The 19,081-nt window shown below is 38.3% G+C and overlaps 1 protein-coding gene across 1 annotated transcript in view; it reads right to left on the bottom strand.

Annotated features, from left to right (window-relative positions):
* Nucleotides 1–5,130: 5,130 nt before the first annotated feature.
* Nucleotides 5,131–19,081, bottom strand: part of ARHGAP18 (Rho GTPase activating protein 18) — a gene marked incomplete at its 5' end in the record, with an annotated part of 31,267 nt that continues 17,316 nt past the window's right edge. Inside the window, 6 exons of the mRNA XM_009083990.1 lie at nt 5,131–5,222; nt 8,484–8,545; nt 9,573–9,697; nt 14,952–15,098; nt 15,866–16,072; nt 17,330–17,412. Coding sequence (XP_009082238.1) covers nt 5,131–5,222; nt 8,484–8,545; nt 9,573–9,697; nt 14,952–15,098; nt 15,866–16,072; nt 17,330–17,412 — 716 coding nt within the window. The remainder of the gene's footprint in view (nt 5,223–8,483; nt 8,546–9,572; nt 9,698–14,951; nt 15,099–15,865; nt 16,073–17,329; nt 17,413–19,081) is intronic.

The following is a 19,081-nucleotide window of genomic DNA, read 5'->3' as shown; positions in this document are numbered from 1 at the left end:
TCCCGCGGCAGCGACCCGGGAGTTCTCACCCCGAGGCTGCCCGCGAACAAGGACTGACCCTCCGCCTCTCCCCGAACGGCAGCAAACACACGTTCACCTAATAACCTGGCGGCAGTTTCACCGCTCTGAGACACAGGGAATCCCACGGGTAAGAAGCCTGAACTGCCTGACCTGCGGGAGCTGATCTACCAACACAGCATGTGCGCGGGCTGCTCGTGGGAACAGAGCCGGTCCGTTTTCAGGAGTAACTGCATTATGGAGACGTAAAAGGTAACAGAGGGCAAAGCTCATTTAGCAGGTAAAACAGAGGCTGCGGCTCTCGATGCAAATGAGCATTAGTTACAGTGCCACAGGGAGAATGAAGGATCCTTTCAGTCATCCCAAAAGGGACCATCAGGGAGTGGTGATATCTGAAGGGCTTTTGAACCACCATCACCACCATCACTATATGATTCAGAACAGAGGATCTGAATGGCAAGTTGTATTTCCACAACAGTTTAAAACCTGCATGTGAAGGCTGTCCTTTGATACTGTCCAGTTCCGGATCTAATTATTCTCCAGGATGAAGATAATTCCCAACCACCCTACGAGCAGAGAGAAGAGAGGTACTGCTACCCACCTCCTCACCTGCATCAATGCCACCAGCTGCCAGATGGGAAGCTGCTCAGTTAGTTGCCCAGTCCATAGGGAGGGGAGGGGGGTGTACTAACCAGAAGCTGCAAAGAAGCTGCACCACAAAAACCAGCCCAGGAGAACGACTGCAGCTTCAGCAACAATCGTGTCAGCAAAGAAGATTCAGAAGGCAACACAAGCATTTTCCTGGGCCTCCAAACTCCTGATGCCAATTCCCACTGGCTGGCTGTGAGCTCCAAGCACAGCCTTACTCCATGGTCAGTGTGTGTGTATGGTCTCTTTCCTGCTTCTGTTCTGGTGTGTAAATAAAAGTGGAGCTTATGCTGTCATCTTGCCTTTGAACCAACGACTTGTACTACCTAGTTTTATGAAGCTCATAGAAGCTTAATTATTTTTTGAGACATTCCCTCCCTCCCACTCCGTTTGCCAAAAATGAGTGAAGTCTGCCAACAGACTCAAAAGTAATTAGGGGAAGACACACACTGGCAGCAAGATTACCCCAGACACATTTCCTTTAGAAACCAGGCTAAAAATTACAGCATTGTATTTATTAAAAGAGTCCCCTGAAGTCATATTCATAATTGCTGATTGCTGTTATTGGCAATACAGCAGATTTTTAAAACAATTTTTTTTGGAAGATTATATTTGGTTTGTACAAATCAGATTGATTTCACCTCTTTTAGCTGCAGGCCAGCCATTTATGAATGCTTTTCCCATCTGTTAAATGGGGATGATAAGTACTTACCTGCCTCAGATGTGGTCTGTGGGCAAACACAAACAGTGGTCTGAAGATCTTTAAAGCATTGCTCTACATAAAAAATTATTATTATTACTATAAACATTGCTGTAAGATTAGCACATACACATTTTACACTTTTTAAGTGGCTGCAACCTTTTAAAAAAAGAGGCACAATAGAGGGCTAATCCTAAGATGTATTTAAGTGTGATACAGAGGAAATAGTTCATTTAGCAATCTTTTGCCAAGGTAGGTTGCTGCTGCAATTTATCTTAATACTTAGGAAAACAGTGTATTTTATTGGACAGTTCCATTGCTTTTAAGAAGAATGTCTGACAAAGAAATAATGGGCTGGAAAATGTTTCAAGGAGGCTTTTCTCAAACATTTCCTTCTTTGTTAGTGCTCACTGCATAAAAATGCATCTCCTTACCCTTGAATTCATCTCGGTCATGCCACTGCATACTGATAGGCCCAACGGGAACTCAGACAATGTTTCCAACACACCCAGACCCATTCATCTTCCTGCTCTCTACTGCCTTCTTGAAACCTCAGTGGTACAGCTCACAGACTCTGCTGGTTGGCTTGCAACGTGAGATAAACCTGCCATGCTGCTGCCTGCCTCGCTGCTGCTCACACGGGGCAGGTGGTTGGGATGGCACCTTTCTTCCTGGAACCCATGGATATCCAGGGATGGTGCACACACTTCACACAAGGTGGGGAAATACAGGAGGCTATGCAAAATGAGTGCAAACTCTGCAGTCTTTGAAGAGGACAGGCAGTGAGAGAAAGAGGTCTACATCCCGTACAAGCATTGCAGACTTTTCCCCTCCTAACCCTCCCTCCCCCAATATACATCAGAAGATGATTTTTGAGCAGAAAACCATCTTTACATGTCCCACAACATCCAGGTAGTGGTAAGAGGGGCTGCTGCTTGCTTCCCCACTCTTGCCCTACCCCCATCCCTGCTGCTCTCTCCCACACTTACTGTGCAAATCATTAACCTGTCAGCTGGATAAAAAAAAACCCCTGTGTCTATGTTTCCCAAGTCAGCAGTCAAACAATGATGGGCTGCCAAATTGCCCCAAATAAGCAACCCATGCAGCATTTTCTTTTTAATTATAAAATATTCTTACTAGCTTACCTGAATGCATTTGGACTTCCCCCTTGTGCCCTTATTTAATTTTTAATGATAAGGAATTAAGAGCCACTATTCTCGATAAACGCTGGGAAGGCTGCTGATCTTTCACACACACACACACACACACACACACACACAGTAGGTGTTGTATTATGGATTTAGCTAAGGTGTACTGTGATTGCAACAAAGTTCTAAACTTCAAGTCAGTTATTTCCTTTTCCAGTAGGCACTCACATTGCAAGACTCTAACTCAATGTCTCTTCTCATACACAAACTACAAGCTACCTACAGAAATGTAAAGTGTGAAATTAAAAAATAATCATCACTTAGTGTCAATTGGGTATGTTTGACATACAAATACAAGAATTCAAATGAGAAAAGAAGTCAGAAAAAAACATTTAATTATAAAAGAGCTTTTTTTTAATTAAAAAAAAGATAATGGCACTAAACCAGAAACAAAGTTATTTAAGAGATCATAGCCATAGGGTGCTTGCAATTTTATACTGAAACTGTACAGCCATTCCTATCATCTGCACTTTGCTCCTGATTAAAGCAACATCTAGAATTTCAGTAACAAGTAATCTTTTACAGAACTCTAATGTATTATGAAAACACACAATTTTGTATTACATAGCAAAAAAACCATTATATTTATTACACTGGATTCATAAATATTCACCTAAGCATTTTACTGGTTTTCTACTCTACTCCCTACATTTGAAGAACAGGGAGTGTGGTTTGTTCTATTGACAAAAATGATTTGTCTTAGAGGATTTGCCCATAGTGGCCCAGTGCTATATCACATAGGTGTACCCAGCTGGATGGAGCATTGAGGGCAGCACAGTCACATTAGAACTATTTCCTATTTTACTCATCCTGCTTTTCAGAATCAGTCAGTGTCTCCTTTCCATATAAAGACAGCCTTTGACTTCAAAAAACAATAAATACTCACCCCCCCAAAATTGTTCATATGCTATGAATAACTAACCAGCAGATATCTAATTTTTCTATGACCTTTCAGAGTTCTGTTTCACTGCTTGTATATAACAGGGAGAGTTCCAGTGGTTACTTTGTCAACAGTCAGGGCCCATAGCCAAAGCTCAGCAGAAAGGCCCTTTATTCCTTTAATCACCTTTCATCATGTAAAAAAAAGAAAAGTAATTCAGTCCTTGATTGTATGTAGAATATTCCCTGTGAGGTCAATATAATTCTGTGTGTGCATTGAAAGAATTTCATTCCAAGGCTATAATTTCACAGTAGTTATTTCAGGTAGTCAGCACACAGGTGTAAGCACTTCAGCACAGCTGAGCTAGTTTACAAATAAATTGTAAAGTGGTACACAAGCTAGTGACCCCAAAGTGTTGCTGTGGGACTGGGGCTCTGGAGCTCCAGGCCACAGCTCTTTGTGCTTCAACAACTCAGGTCACTCTATAATACATTATCAGTGAATTCCACAGGGAGCTTTCAGTACTTCCCTGCAAAGAAATGGATTTGCAATAGTTCTCCATTGGACTATTAATTTTTGAAGTGGTTTAGACAGCATCTCTCAGCATCAGGGAAATCAGAACTTGATTTCTAGCCTCGTCCAGGATAGAGCAGACATAAAGCTGATGGTAGGTAATATCCAAAAAGCCTATGTGAACTCCACAGTAGACTCTTACACTGGTTTTGAGTGCAAAGTTTAGTGGTTTGCTACCTATGAAATTTAGACTACAGTTTCTCTCCACAGTTATTTTATTATCCCTGAAAGATTTTTATGTGCTAGTAATTGAAAAGTTTTGGCAGTTCACAAAATTCAAACTATCAGATGTCCAAAAATCCTGAAACCAGTGCATGTAACAAGGCTGCATATCCCTGACAGAAAAACCTGAAGGTCTTTCTAGTGCATGATAATATGTCAGAAAGGACAATGCCAAGAGTGGTGAGCTTTAAAAATGACTCATCTTGGCACATGGTCCTTTTTCTTTTTCTTTTTTTTTAAATAATCACGAGTACAATCAACTGGAAAAAGAATAAAATTCTGTAAAAGATCTAGCAAAAAAGCTACATAGAAAGCATTTTCACAGTTGTTTTTAAATAGTTTTCATCAAACTTTAAATTAGGACTTCCAATGAGAAAATACATTGCATTGCAGTTTTTTACCTGTGAAATTCACACTTATTTGGGAAATTCATGTAACTGAGTTTAGGTATTTTTAATACTGTACCATTCAGAAATGCTGATCAGGATTTGGTTCTCTATTGTACTAGCACTGTAAAGACCTATATGAACACAATTCTACACAAACAGATTGCAGATCTCTAATATAAAGAGGTTAAACATCTGTTTGAAAAATAAATTCTTCTGAAACAAGACCTACCAGATGGGAGGTAGATTAGTGCCATTGAAATATTTAAGGTATTTATGCTCATTCCAAATATAACTGGGAAAACTGTGCTATCTCCAAAATTTTACTGCAAGTAAAACAGAAAATTTACTGGTCATCACTGATGGGTTTCTATCACTTTTTTTTCTTTTTGACTGGACATAATGGTTGAATGTTGAAAGGACACAATATCCTTTTGAAACATTCAGCCTTACAAGGGGAGTCCACAGGTTGGTTTTTTGCCTTTAGTTGTGAGTTTAGCTCTGCTTGGGTTTTATAACCCATTCAGCATTTGGATTGAGCTGGTATAGGTCCTTCATGTAGGTATCATCATCAAGGCAGCGTTCTCCTAGAAATAAAAGAGAGATGTGGTTACACCAGTGTGAGCGACTGAAATGTTAAAGGTTAATGACTCAAACAATTGGCCATTTGCAAAAGCAGCAGGTGCTTTGCTGGGGTCAGAGAAGGAGAGTTTTTGGGTGTGTGGTGGTGAAACTTCTGATCTGCATAAGAACAGCCCAGGTGCAGAGGGGATGTGCACCCATCAACGGAGGATGACCACGACAAACGGACCTTTGTTTTGCAACAAGCTGGTTTTGAGTCAGATAAAGGAAAAGGGTGATAAGATGCAGATCCTGTGAGGTGTGATAATGCTTTTTATCATGCCAATTTCCTCCCTTACACAACTGACTCAGATGTAAAACTCCCCCCCCCCTCGAACATATCGGGACATTCACATGTAGACCTGAAGGTATTCATCCCTTCTGATAAGGCACAACTGGCATAAGAAAAAGCAGTCATGTCCTAGAAGGGGTCATAAATCATCAAAGACCCCCCAAACGCCCCCAGACTCATTTCTGGGGCCTTCTACCAGAGAAGGACTGTGCATGAGCCACAGTGTTGCATCACTGTAAAACTCTACCCCCCTCGGGGAGGTACCTGGGCATTCCCACCTGAACCTGAACGTATGTTAAACCACTGAACTTTATGTTGTGTGGGCTTCTCCCACCCCCGATGGATCAAGACTGTGACCATCACTTCAATGGATGGACATCCAAACTGCAACAATCAAGTCTCACTGCTGGATCCACAGGTAGTGATATCTTTCCTCTCCACTATCTACTCTTATCCATTCTTTTCCCTATGTATTTTCTTATGTGATTTTTATACTTTTATATTGCTATATTTCTATAGATAATGAGCAAAATGGCTACATACCTCCTTTCCAACCAAATTGCTCTAAAATAAATCTACTGTATATATGTATATGTATACATACACTCGTCATTCAATGTTGTTTCACTTTGCCTCAAGGGATCTATTATAAGAACCACAGTACCTCAGTTACCCTACCTCTGGGGCAGGTCTTAACAAACTTTCAAAGTTCCTGTCACTGTTTTATTCCATTTAGGTTTTCAAGATCTCTGTGGTATTAAACAAAGGACAACGCACCTAAAAGCTAAAAGTGCTCTTATCCTTCCCATCTGCCTTGAGGAAGAAGAAGGACGAGAGGAAGAAGGAAGAAGAGTACAGGCTGTGCCACCTCTGTGGCACATTGTAGGTCACATCTTTCACACAGACAGGAGCTCCCCTCTGCCAAAGTTTAGGAAAAAAGGAGCAATGACCTGGTCATCTCATGGTTATATCCAAACACTAGGTCCAGATTTGCATAGAAGCCCATTAAAATTCCTACTAAAATTTTCCCTTTTTAAATGCTAAATTTGTGCAAGGTTTGTCCTTGCTAAGAAGACGTTACTTCCTATCCTGCTTCTCTTAAACAGCTGCTCTCCATAGGCAAGCAGAGGTGCAACGCTGCAGCTGAGTTTGTCTGACAGCTCTTTGGACTCCCTGCACAGAACAGACAAGGCAGCAAGACTCCCTGCTCAACCAGGCTCAGCCTCCATCTGCTCCCTCTAGGATTTTAATCCCAATTTATGTGACCTGCACTGCCCATGCTGCTGAACTAGGCATGCTCCTCCACACAGTGCAATATGTTCAGGCACTGCAAGCACAGGGACAGTGCTTTGCCATGTCCCTATCCAGCCAGTCCCAGTCACAAAGCAGTGGCAGAAGTCCTGTTCAGTGCCCTGAAGCCCTATAGTGTACTGAATACTCAGAAATGATCTGGAGATTTCAATGGCTCCATCTGCTACCAGACAGCACTGTGCATGTTATGATTACGAGCACAAGTGTAAGGATATGAGTGCATCACAAGCTCATTGCTTTTTGGGTTCCTTCTACAGGGGTTAGTCACACTGGGCAAAGAGAGACAAATGGCAAAGGTCAGTACAGCTGGTTGGTTTATTTAAACCTGTACAGCAGGTTAAAGTCAGGGAGTTTCTCTTATGTCAACTGAGAGTATTAACTAGGTCAAACAGAGAAAACATCTAAGCTTTCTAACCTATTTCATAACAAAATAAAACAAATCTGCAACTAGCCATATATTTTCTCTAAGAGAAATACAATTTCTGTCACACATTTAAAATAAGAGTAGATTGTTCTTGTTTTGCTGGAATTCTGTTATGAAACCTTTTTTCTACAATGATTATACCTTTGTACAATAAAAGAGATACTCCCCTTCTTTGAAAAAGTCTTACATCTGGGATCACAACCTGCTTTAGCAGGCATAGGAAATGTATGCACTGGATATGCAAGAGAAAGTGCAATACATTAATCTTACATCCAGCTATTTTAGTAACTTCTTTTTTAGCCATCAGACTTATTAAAAAACACTAAAACATATCTGTCATAGGAAACATAGGGAAGTGCTACTTTTAATTAATTCTTTTGCTTTAGACACACAAATTTTGGTTTATAATAGTGATTAGGTAAAAAGGAAAAATGCTAGAAGTAGCAATTTACATACATGATTTAAACTTGCAGATTACAGAATTGCTACTTGGAATTTTATAACTTCAAATAAAGTTTAACAGGTCACAGTTAACAAGAAAAACAGTAAATGTAAGTCCAATCCACTACTGTTTTCTACTTCTCTCTTTTTTTTCTCCTGAGCATATGAAAAATACTATGATTAGAAACTGATTCCTAATGCAAAAATACTTTTGCATTCATCAGAGAAAATTTCAGAACTGTGTTCAAAATTATCCTTGGCATTAACCTTGCTGATCTGCTATTTGCTTTAATCAAGAGGGTCTGGAACAGACAGAGCAGGAAAGACTAACTGTTGGAAAATTTAATCACTAGGTCATCTTTCTGGTTGAGCATTTCTTTCCGCCAAAGGAGCCTGCAAGCAGCTCTCAAATGCAGAGCATGAAGGACTGTAAAGTTCACTTATTATGCCTCAATACAAAGAGATGAATAAGATGAACTTCAAGCACCTTTCTATCCAACCTTTCTGTGCGTCTTCACTGTATGTACATATCAGGAACATGTGTTACAGCTGCCATCTTCCTCTGGGACAGGTAATAAGATAGCACTAATGTAATGATCACACCAACATCTCTGCTGCCTTCTCCATAAGGTTAACTGTCTGCCTCACTGTCAGGGAGAACTAGGGACATGAATAAAAATGCAACTACGGTGAAGCCCATGGACAATGAGCCAAGGAATCCTATTCTAGCAAAAGAAGTTGTTCATAAGCCATTCTTACCAATATTTCCTCCTATTTCATAAAGAAAGACCTCTTCTTTCTTGAGTGTTTGGACGTTTCCACTGTAAGGAAGAAAACACAATGAATTACTGTATTGCAAAAGAGCTTGTAGATCAGCCACTTAGATGAGTCTGGGTCAAAGTATGCTAATTAAGATCAGCAGTGTACCTGTCACAAACCCTTTGTATGCTTACTGATACAGTAAGTGACCAAGAATACCCTTGCATGCTAGTGCAAATGAATAGTCCTACAAGTGAACAATATACTATAGAAAGGTAAAATAAAATAAATGTGAAGAAACTGCAGGGTTTAGAAAAGAATTTCATTGTTATTAGCAAGTAGCCTGATATTTACCCTCCGATTTTTCCTTCACTGCTGCTGCAAAAATAAGTATTCCCCTCAAACACCCCATATTTCAGAAAAAGCCTTATGGTTGAGCGTGAGAAACTACATTCTTGCTGGTTTTAATTGTACTGCAACTAAAAGAAGCAAAAAACAGACAGTGGAAGAATAAAGTCCCCATATTACCAAGGGATTCTATTATTCTCACTGCTTAATTGTAATAATGTATGCTAAGGCACAGCCAGAAAATAACTTTCTGACAAAAGTGCAAACCTCTAAAAACAGCATTTAGAATAAGCAGCTTCTTAATCTCAACTGGTTTACCATATCATTGCTTTAGCATGAGTAGTTACATATGATGAACGTGTGTAAAATATTTTTATACCGTTGCTATATATAAACATATTCTTTCACAAAATATTTTCTTTTCTCCTCATTCCTTTATTTACTAGACTTACTTTCTTGGATTTCCTTTCTGTCTTGTCCCCAGAAAATTACAAGACTATTCCTGCCCCATGAGATGAAACAGCAATTAATTTTTTTACTAACAGCACTCATATTTCTGAAGGCTTCATGAGTTTTAATGACCTTAGAACAGTTAATTCCTCAAGCGTGTATTTTGATGGCTAAGTTCAGCCCAGAAGTTCATGAACTGACCTGGACTTCAAGTATTTTAAAAGTTTTTTCTTGATATAATATATGAAAAGACACTTCTGAAATTATAACAAAACAAAAACATGTTTGTACCTTTTCTGGCTGAGAAACCTGGCTACTATATCACCGGCTTTCAGTTCTTCTGTCAGCTGTATTGCCATGGAAACTTTCGAAAGATGAGGCGCTTGCACCCGTATCACTCCCTGAGGAACATCAGTCTGCAAAGCAATAATGGTGTTGGAACAAAGCTGCTAGCAGCTGGCTTTGATGAGCTTCTCAAAATACAGTACGGAATAAGTAACTTAGTACAGTGCTCTGCACTTCACTATCTACACTTCACTACAGAAATATGACAACTACACAGTAATTCAGCAAATTACATCAGACCTTCAAAGCTCTTTTTAAAACAGGGAGAACCTCAGAACAATAGAACAGTAGTGTTTAATTATTTTTCAGAGATGCTAAGAATAACAGTAACAATTATGCTATATTAAGAACACACTCTGGTATGATAAGAAGCACACGAGATTGATATGGAAAAGTCTTGCTGCATGCATGAAAGGCAGGCAACACCCCTGCACCACCCCTCTGCTAAAGCTTCTAGAAGAAACCTGTCCAGTTTCATTTAATCTGAATTTCATGCCCAAAAAAAAAAAAGAAATCACAAAGTAATCATGGGTCACTTTACTTTAAGTGATTCCCCTTTGCAAATTTCTTCCTTTTTTTTTTTCAGAACAGATATTCACTACTGGAGCTTTTTCTCCCTATTTTGTATTATCCAGAATATATTCAGCTAGCCAACCTGCAGGTCTGACTATATAATGGATTTGTATTTTATTTTAACCCACAAGTTCTTGATGATGAATATCAATCCTATTAGTTAAGAGAGGAAGGGCTCCAAAGGACAGTTTTTCTGTTCAACTTGCAGGTATATGATATTTGGAGTTACAAAAGGCATAATTTATTTTTATGACTAAGGTCCTAATTTCTGTTCCTGGAAATCTTAAGGTAATTTTTCTACTCATATTATATTATCATGTACCCAAATGTACTCATTTTGATAGGAAAAGAAATGTAAGATTCTCAGTTCTCATGGTTGATTATGACAGTTCGTTCTCTTCTTCCCCACTCCAACATCTCTCCATTTACTCAATTGCAATGCTGAACATTTCTTCCTCTATAATCAATGAACAAATCTGGGCACCTGTGAATCTAGAATAGCTTCTCTGAAACCATCAGAGTTAAACGAATATAGAACAAATATAAATGTGAGCAGAATCATAAGCACAGCTTCCTGAAAAAGCTAAAGGCTCATTACTATACAAATTATGAGTTATGCTAAGTAATTTTAACCAAACAATCCTTTTATATCCAGTCTTATTATTTATTGATTTAAAAGTACTAAACATGATAACTATTTCTGTCTAAAGCATTAAGAACCATCATATGTGAATCTGCTATGCAGCAATTGTGGAATCAAAGATCCATAAGATTTTAATAGATCTCCATGAGATCTCGCCTAGATTTATCCCCTAAATTTGTCAAATCTTTTCTTTAGGGTCTCCATCCAAGGAAACGATGTCTGTAACCATCTACTAGGAAGTTAACTCCAGCTTAAAATTTTCTTGGCTCTTTTCCAGACTTTTGGTATCCTGGCTAAAGGACACGGTATGTTCATGCTGAAAAACTATAAAGAGAACAGATACTGAGCATCTCCTAGCCCATGCACTGAGCAAGTTGGTGGGTAAGAAAATCTGGCCTAAGACAGTAGGACCAGAGTCACAGAAGGACTGAGTCCCTGCACAGCACAGTTCAAAACATCCAAGTTAGGGGCTTCACATCACAACATGTAACTCATGTACCTATGAAATGACTGAAAACATGCTGAAGAGTGGATCACCTACACTATCAGTTTGCAAGTTTCCTCTCCAGCCTCACAGGCTTTCTCAGGATGATACTGAAAACACTGCAACCTCTGGTTGAATTAGGTACTTGCACTCTTAAAAGAACTGAAGGCACATCCTTAATTAATGGAAAATACACTGACCTACAACATTTAGTCTGCAGCAGGCACAGCAGTCACCTGTGAGGTACTCATCTTCTTTCAAACCCTTTCTTTTCAGAGGAACTTGACTCTATATATCACAAAAGAACAGTAGATGCCTGGCTATAGGATCTGGGGTGGGTCTCTTGCAGATTCTCCTATTCCATTTTGTATCACACACTCAAATATTCACCAGGCTTGATGAAGAGAGAAATTAAGTTAACTAAGCAGTATTTTCACTAATGATGGAATACTGTATATATTCATTAAATGTGCAAATTATACCAAGCAGAATTGGAGCATGAGCATTATGAGCAACAAAACTGATTTTCAGAAGATCTTGCTACATGGAAGGCAAAGTCTGAAAGAAGTGCAAAGCAGCTCTCTTTGAGCTGCAAAACGTTGCACCTAGTTTGGGACAAACAACTGCAAAGCAATACAAAGATGAATGATTTAGCAGGTATAAATCTTTTTTTTTAGTAAATAATCTGGCACTGCAGTGAGTAACAAATTCAGCAAGTCAGAATCGTTATTCTGTGATAATTGAAACAGATTACACAAACAGAAGGGCTATGGGATACAATGGTTACCCTAACCTGTAGTAGCTAAACCCAGTAGTATTGCATTGTGCTGGTAACACAACTGCTCCTTTCTCATGGAACAATTGCAACATACAGAGGAATACAATGACAGATGGTATAAATCTGGCTAAAGCTAGTAGGCAAAAGTCCAGTCCTGAGGGCATCTTTCTTTGCCTGGCTAAAACATTATGCAGCCTAACACCAACATAAAGACTTAATCCTGAACACTGACTTGGGGCCATAGGTATGCATAGGTATCCCAACAAGCAATTAACCCTCACAAGCTCTCCAATATTAAGCATTCTGGGCACTGTACAGACATCTCACCTGAAGTTTGCAGCAAATGCTATTTAACCTCTGTCTTAAAAAGGGAAATGTGATTGAGAGGCCTCATCAACAATAAGATTAAATTTTATCCACATGAGCTGCTGCTATTAAGAATGTAGATACTGAGTTATTTCTGGAGAGTATGGAAGTGACTCAAACTCTGTCCATCTATGTGTAATCATGTGCAGTGCCACAGGAAGTGGTAGAAAACAGCGATTTTCCCCTAGCTTTTATTCAGCTGTATGCAAGGTAGTTAGCTTTCAAAAGTTTCAGACAGTTTTCACTGGAGTGGGGATTCACTACAAGTCCGAGTGCCTCATTTGCCAAATAATAGCAGAATGCAGTTCAGGAAATGCACAGGAAAATTACCTCAATTTCAAATTAAGACTGTATAAATTGTAAATTGGGGAAAAAAAACCAAACAACCCACAACAATTTTTCCTTAAAGAATGAGACATTTTTTTTACTTGGAAAAATGTATAAAATGGTCATTCACAATGAAGCCATCTCAATTTATGAATATGATTTAAAGAATAATATATTCTCAGGCATCCAATATTACTGAATGCTTCAAATAAGCATGAAGAATTTGTGAAAAATTGTCCCATTTAATTTGGAAGAAAATCCACACAGAATTCTAGGGCTTAAAGAAAATTATTGAATAGCAACTTTATATTTATATTTGAGTAAGAATGTATTACATGAGGCTTCAGTTCTAACTCCCCAGTGGATTTCAAAGGAATAATTTACTCTAAAAGACCTCAGCCCTAACTCCCCAGTGGGTTAAAAAGGCATATCTTACTCTAAAAGACCAACAGCACTGAACTGCCAAAAAAAATCGAATATCTGAACTTGGAACAGCATATGCCTATCCCAGTGTATTTGCTGTTATTTCTATGTTGAACACAGGATGGCAGCATTAAGTGTCATCTCATCATAACTCAGTTGAATTGAATTAAAATCCTTTTCTTATTAGACCAAGTAAAACTAATGTCAGTGTTTAACCAGCTTTATTTTAAAACTGTATGTAAGTCCTCACCCTGTGTACAGAGTCCTTCACATAGGTAGATATGAAAGTAAGGCGAAGTGATGCCTAAGGAATTATTTACTTTTAGACATTAAGATATGTGCCAAATATGCATTCAAGATGAAATAGGAACACTGAAATATAAGTCTCCAGCAGATTCTGCATATAGGTGTTTAAAGAACCCACCTAGTTGCACATTCAAAAGAAAAAAATAAGGGCAGCATATTTGAGGAATATTCTAGCATATTCATTTTCCATGGTCTATTTTTGTGACTTCAAATCTTACAAAATGCCTTTATGAGATTATGACAACTCTTTTTGCAGCACTGTGGTATACACGCACTTGACAAGAAAAGCAGAGCTCGAGCCGCTGCATTCCCGACAGGGGCCACGAGATGTCTCTGCCTCACCAGGATCTGCGCTGGGACTGCAGCCCACCAGGGCCAGCTCCATACCCCAAACCCTGCCTGTTCATACCACCCAAACCTGACATGCACTCATTATGTTATCAGAAGTATTTCGTGTTACTTGCTTATATATTTAAAGTAACTCTGGAATAATAGATTTCAAATGCTTTATAATTTAAGATACCATACTGTATAGGCTAATGAGTTTCAAAAAAATCGTATTTACTAACTCCACTGAAATCATAAACAATTTCAATGTACCCGAGATGTAAAGTTTTGATGTCAGTGGGAATGATTCAATTAAAACCTTCCTGAACTACAGGGAAAATTAAAACTATAATGCCACAGGATTTTTTTTATTTTATTTTACAGAATGTGTGAAGTATGTTATGCTGAAACTTGTGCCTTGACATCACTGAAAGGTCTGGCAGAAGTCAATTAGCTAATGGAGAGATACTGAACTGTGGATTATATACACTGGGAGAAGTTGGCAGTCGACACTTGGACAATAGCTTCATAAGAAGAAGTTGATCAGTGTTTTACATTTGTTTCTTCCTTTGGGGTTCTTCTTGAGTTGGGCAGGTTGTGCATGTTACAGCCAACATTTAATTGAGACAAAGAGTTCGGTGGTTTGGGAACTCCTGTAGGCTGAAGAAGAATTAAATGCCAGCTTTTTTTCCACACACTATTAAATATCAACGAGTGAAATCTAGATCCTTAGTTTTTAAGTAAACACTTCCATTGGGCAGCAATGCATCTAAACCTGGGTACAGTAATACTGAGTGTTGTCACAACACTTGGTGCCTCTACAGATACAGACCTAATGCATTTTTATTTCAGAAGCCCAAACTGAAACAACCTGTGGGATATCATTTTGCAGAATAGAAATATTTTGAAAAAATCTGGGAAAATAAACAAAGAGTATAATCCTCTAAATGTATCATGCTGGTAACGCAAACTCTGAAACCCATATTAATTTGCTATCTGTTGAAATTCTCAGTTAAACAAATGTAGATATCCCTTCTGCTATATCCACTTTTTCACTATAAATTATTGTCTTATTAATAAAGACGTATGTTTCCTTACATCATTAGGAGTCTTATCCTGTTTCTCATGCTTTTCCCGGTCGTATGCCATCTTTTTCAGAAGTTTCTTCATAGCTTTGTCCTTTTTCTCCTTCCTCTGCCTTTCAGCATTTTGTTTTCTCACTTGGTTAACAATAAACTTAGGAATCTAGATGAATATAGACAGTAAATATTAATAGCTACATAATCTTCTTAAGTAACTAACTTATCAAAACTGTAAATTGACAGATTATCAGGTAGAACTAAAAGCAATAGTATTTATTTCCAGTAATAATTAAAGATTCAAATAATATAGACCTGTGAAACAATTTTAAAACCAATACATTTGTGAGGTAATATTCCATCATCATGCAGTGGTTTTACTTTTCTCAGCCAAAAATTGCACTCAACACTTAGTGTGTACAATGGCGATAATTACTTTTCCTCACATGCAACAAGGATAAAAATTGTTTCAAGTTGCTGATAGACAACAAAGCTCCAACTGCTTCAGCCTGCCTAAGCTAGAGTTTTTCTTGATACCATGACACAACTTCATGTTCTATCAAAACATGTTTTATGCAATATGAAGTTTGGCCCAAAAGGGAAATGAATTAAAACATTGTTTCCTGCAAATATCTCTACACCAAAAAGAATTCCCCATAACAATATATACTGATAGACCAAATACAAATATCTCCCAAGAACTTATTTTTGGATTCACACATAGTACACACAATATAACACTGACCATCAGAACCTAACTTCAGATGTAATGATTTTGTTTCACTCCCAGTAAGAGTCACCTATGAGCAAGAGCCCAGACAGATGGGGCTGATCTTTCTTGAAATCATGGAAGTAACTTCATATTACTTCTTTGTTCAGATACCTTATTTGTGAAATTTATCATTCCCCATCTCTCCTTAAGAACATACTTACTGTCCAGAGAAGTTTTTGGTACTGAATCATAAAGCGCATGACATTTGCTGTTCCAGCTGCCATAACAAACTCGCTTTGTTCAATAGTCTTTGAGCCAAACCCATGAAACGTGAAAAGGTTTGGGGCCATCACCATTGCAACATTCTTTAACGTCATTCTATTTTTGTCTTGATGATCAATTACCCTTTGGAGGAATTCAAGCAGCACCTGAAATAAGAGCAGAACTTGCAGCTCAACTCTGCACATGGAAAGAGGAAAGTGCAGAGTTGAACATGAACACAGGAGTATAAAATGATGTTACACAATTATTAAAAAGCTCTTCATTCCTAATAGAATCACATTAAAAACAATCAGTTATGTAAGCAAGGATGTTTAAGCACAGGACTCTCATGCAAGTTTTGTTTCCTTCAAGTCACAAAGTAAAAGATGCTTGTTATTTCTGTGGGTAACATTTTCAAAAGCAGTCATGTGAGTTTGAAGCCCTGCACAGTAAGATTTTTTCCAACACCCTTGTTATGTAGGCACATAAGTAGCATCCACAGATGCTTGTGCAAAACATTACTGTTGGCTTTTCTTAAATTGAAAGTGAACACAATAGTGCCAGCTGTCATGGTTATGGAAACATGGAGTGGCTAGTTCTGCAAAATAAGCAATTCTTGAGTGAGCACTGCATTGTGAATGACAAGTAGCCAGTTAGAAACAGGCAATTTTCAATTAATTCAGTTCCAGGTATTTGCAACTCAACTCAGGAGCCCTCTTGACTGCTTCCACACAGTAAACAACTCAAAAAGGAAGTCTTGTTTGAACAATAAGACTTAGTAGGATTTTCTCCCTGTAATAGATGATGTTCTGCATCTTACACAAATCCTGCATTCATTTTTGATTGCAGCAATTCTAATAGTAAGCATATTCTGAAAAAAGATTAACAGCTTTGCTACCAAAGGACAAGCATAAATTGGAAGACTCCATGTAACCTGTTGTAAATAGCAAGAGGAAGTGTCAATTTCCAGTTTATTGCACATACAAACAAACAGCACAGAGAAAAGTGAGGAATAAAAATGAAAAACTAAACCCATTTCATAAAGCAAACTCACATCCATAGAATTATAACACTGTTAACTTTTTGCATTGGAAATAATGACTACTGCTGCTGCTGAAAAAGGAGCAAAACTAAGAGAAAAGGTCGCTCACTGGGAGATTATTAGTGCAATGTCCTGGAAAAATTTCAACTCATATTATTAAAAGTCATTTGGGAGGAATCAGGGTCCCAAGGGGGTTTCTTGCCCCCTGAAGTTATGTGAAATATGAAAAAAAAAATGAGGGAAAAAATAAAGGAATCACTAGTTTCAGCATCAACTTTGAACTGAAAAAAACCAATGTCAAAAAGACAACAGCATTCATCACAGTGGATTCACAGAAGCAGACAAAATATTTGTGCAGGAAAATGGTATTAACAACTCTAACCTTCAGAGTGTCTCTGTTTGCTTCAGGTAGAAGAAGAACCAAAAGATTCAAAGCTTGCAGTTGCTGTTTCCTCGTTGGAAGATCTGCCAGTGAAGCACATGAACCTCAGTATTTTGAAATTGTTATTTGTGCTCTTCAAATAGCATGAGTTCTAAGTGGAAACCTCTTGCAAAACGCTGAATGCATACACATGGCTAATCATCTTAGTATGACAAAGGACTGGCAGATCCTGATTTTCTGATACTCATTTCCAAATGTTCTTTTAGGATTCAGTTGCTGTATGACTCAGCAGTCTTCTGGCAATGTTTTCTAGAAGCCTTGTGATTCTTTATTTTGCAATGCTACAAGAAGAAACAGTCAGCTAACGGTTCCTCCCTTTTTGAGCCTGTGCCCCAACATATGAAAGGGTATATTCAAAATTGCTTTCACAGTTTCTCTGATTGCCTTAACAGTTGCATGGTCTCCCACGTCACCCACACAGAATGAATACCACATGTTACTGAACAAGGCAGGTTTCCAGCGACATAAGCAGCAGCAGCTGCAATGGCAAACCAGTGGGGATAAAGCCAAGAGCAGAGAAGCTTAACACATATCTACAGCAGTGAGTGCTGTACCAGATGAGACAAGCTATAATTAAATAAAAGTTCTTCCTTTTACAAAATTGCTCAGTGGTGCATCATTCACCCAAGATGCACAATGAGTGCATCTCTACCATCCCCACTCCTCCACCTCTGAGAAGAGCTCCTACATTCTGGCACTACAGAGCAGCAGAAAGCCCCAGCTCTCTCACATTTGTCACTTGTGATAAACTTCCTCCTGTCAAGCTTTAGAGGACATGCTCTGGCAAGTCCTCTCAGCAGATTCCTAATGAATCAGGCCACACATAAAACAAGTGAAGAAGGAGGTACCTGCACTTAACATATGTTTATCACACTCCTTCAAAATTCAACAGGGCTGTTCTCATGCATCCTGCTTGGATTCCAACTGAATTGCTATTTCAAATACATCCAATCCAGATCAATTTGAGAGACACCACCAAAAAAGTTCATTGATGAAATATTAAAAAACCAAACCCTTGCTGACTACTTTTTACCATAATAAAAATTAAGGTTCTGAATAAATGATTAACAAATTGTATAGTCATTTAAAACACCAAATAGTGAGAACTACTTGCTGTAGAAAGACATACATTAAAAGTGAGGCTTAAATTAAGTTCAGTTTTAAAACCCAATATGACACAATATTAAATGATAACTGAGAATCAACCTTTTCCTATGAAAGTAAGCAAAAATAAATTGCAAAACAAATAAAATTGATTTCTTCAATTGGGGGTTTTCTGTTTGCTCACCTAAATAACTTAATACCAAATGAATTTTAGTTGCTTAGATTACTCGATTAACAAATTAAATTGTTTAAATTATGTAGTTTAAATATTTAAATTCTAACCACACTACTTAGTCACAGTATCATAAAAAACACCAATTACTGTCACAAAGATGGTGCTTTTTCTCTACCACCTAATCTTATTACATGTAAACCAACAAGACAGGCAGAAAACTTAAACAATGGGAGGCTGTGAAATGCTCTGTCTGTTTTGAATCAAATCCTTTGGTTCAGCATAGAGTGTATTGGATCCTGGCACCTGTGTATTTCTGGGTAAGTAAAACCACATAAGCATTCAGACAGCTCAGGAGTGACAAGCAGAAGCCCTCCCAGTAAATGGAACCACCCTGAAGAGCAGTTTGCTGCCAG

This window comes from Acanthisitta chloris, unplaced genomic scaffold (assembly GCF_000695815.1).
Source record: "Acanthisitta chloris isolate BGI_N310 unplaced genomic scaffold, ASM69581v1 scaffold18031, whole genome shotgun sequence".
NCBI lineage: Eukaryota > Metazoa > Chordata > Aves > Passeriformes > Acanthisittidae > Acanthisitta > Acanthisitta chloris.
Note: the sequence above shows the minus strand (reverse complement) of the source record. Positions and strands in the feature narration are given on the sequence as shown.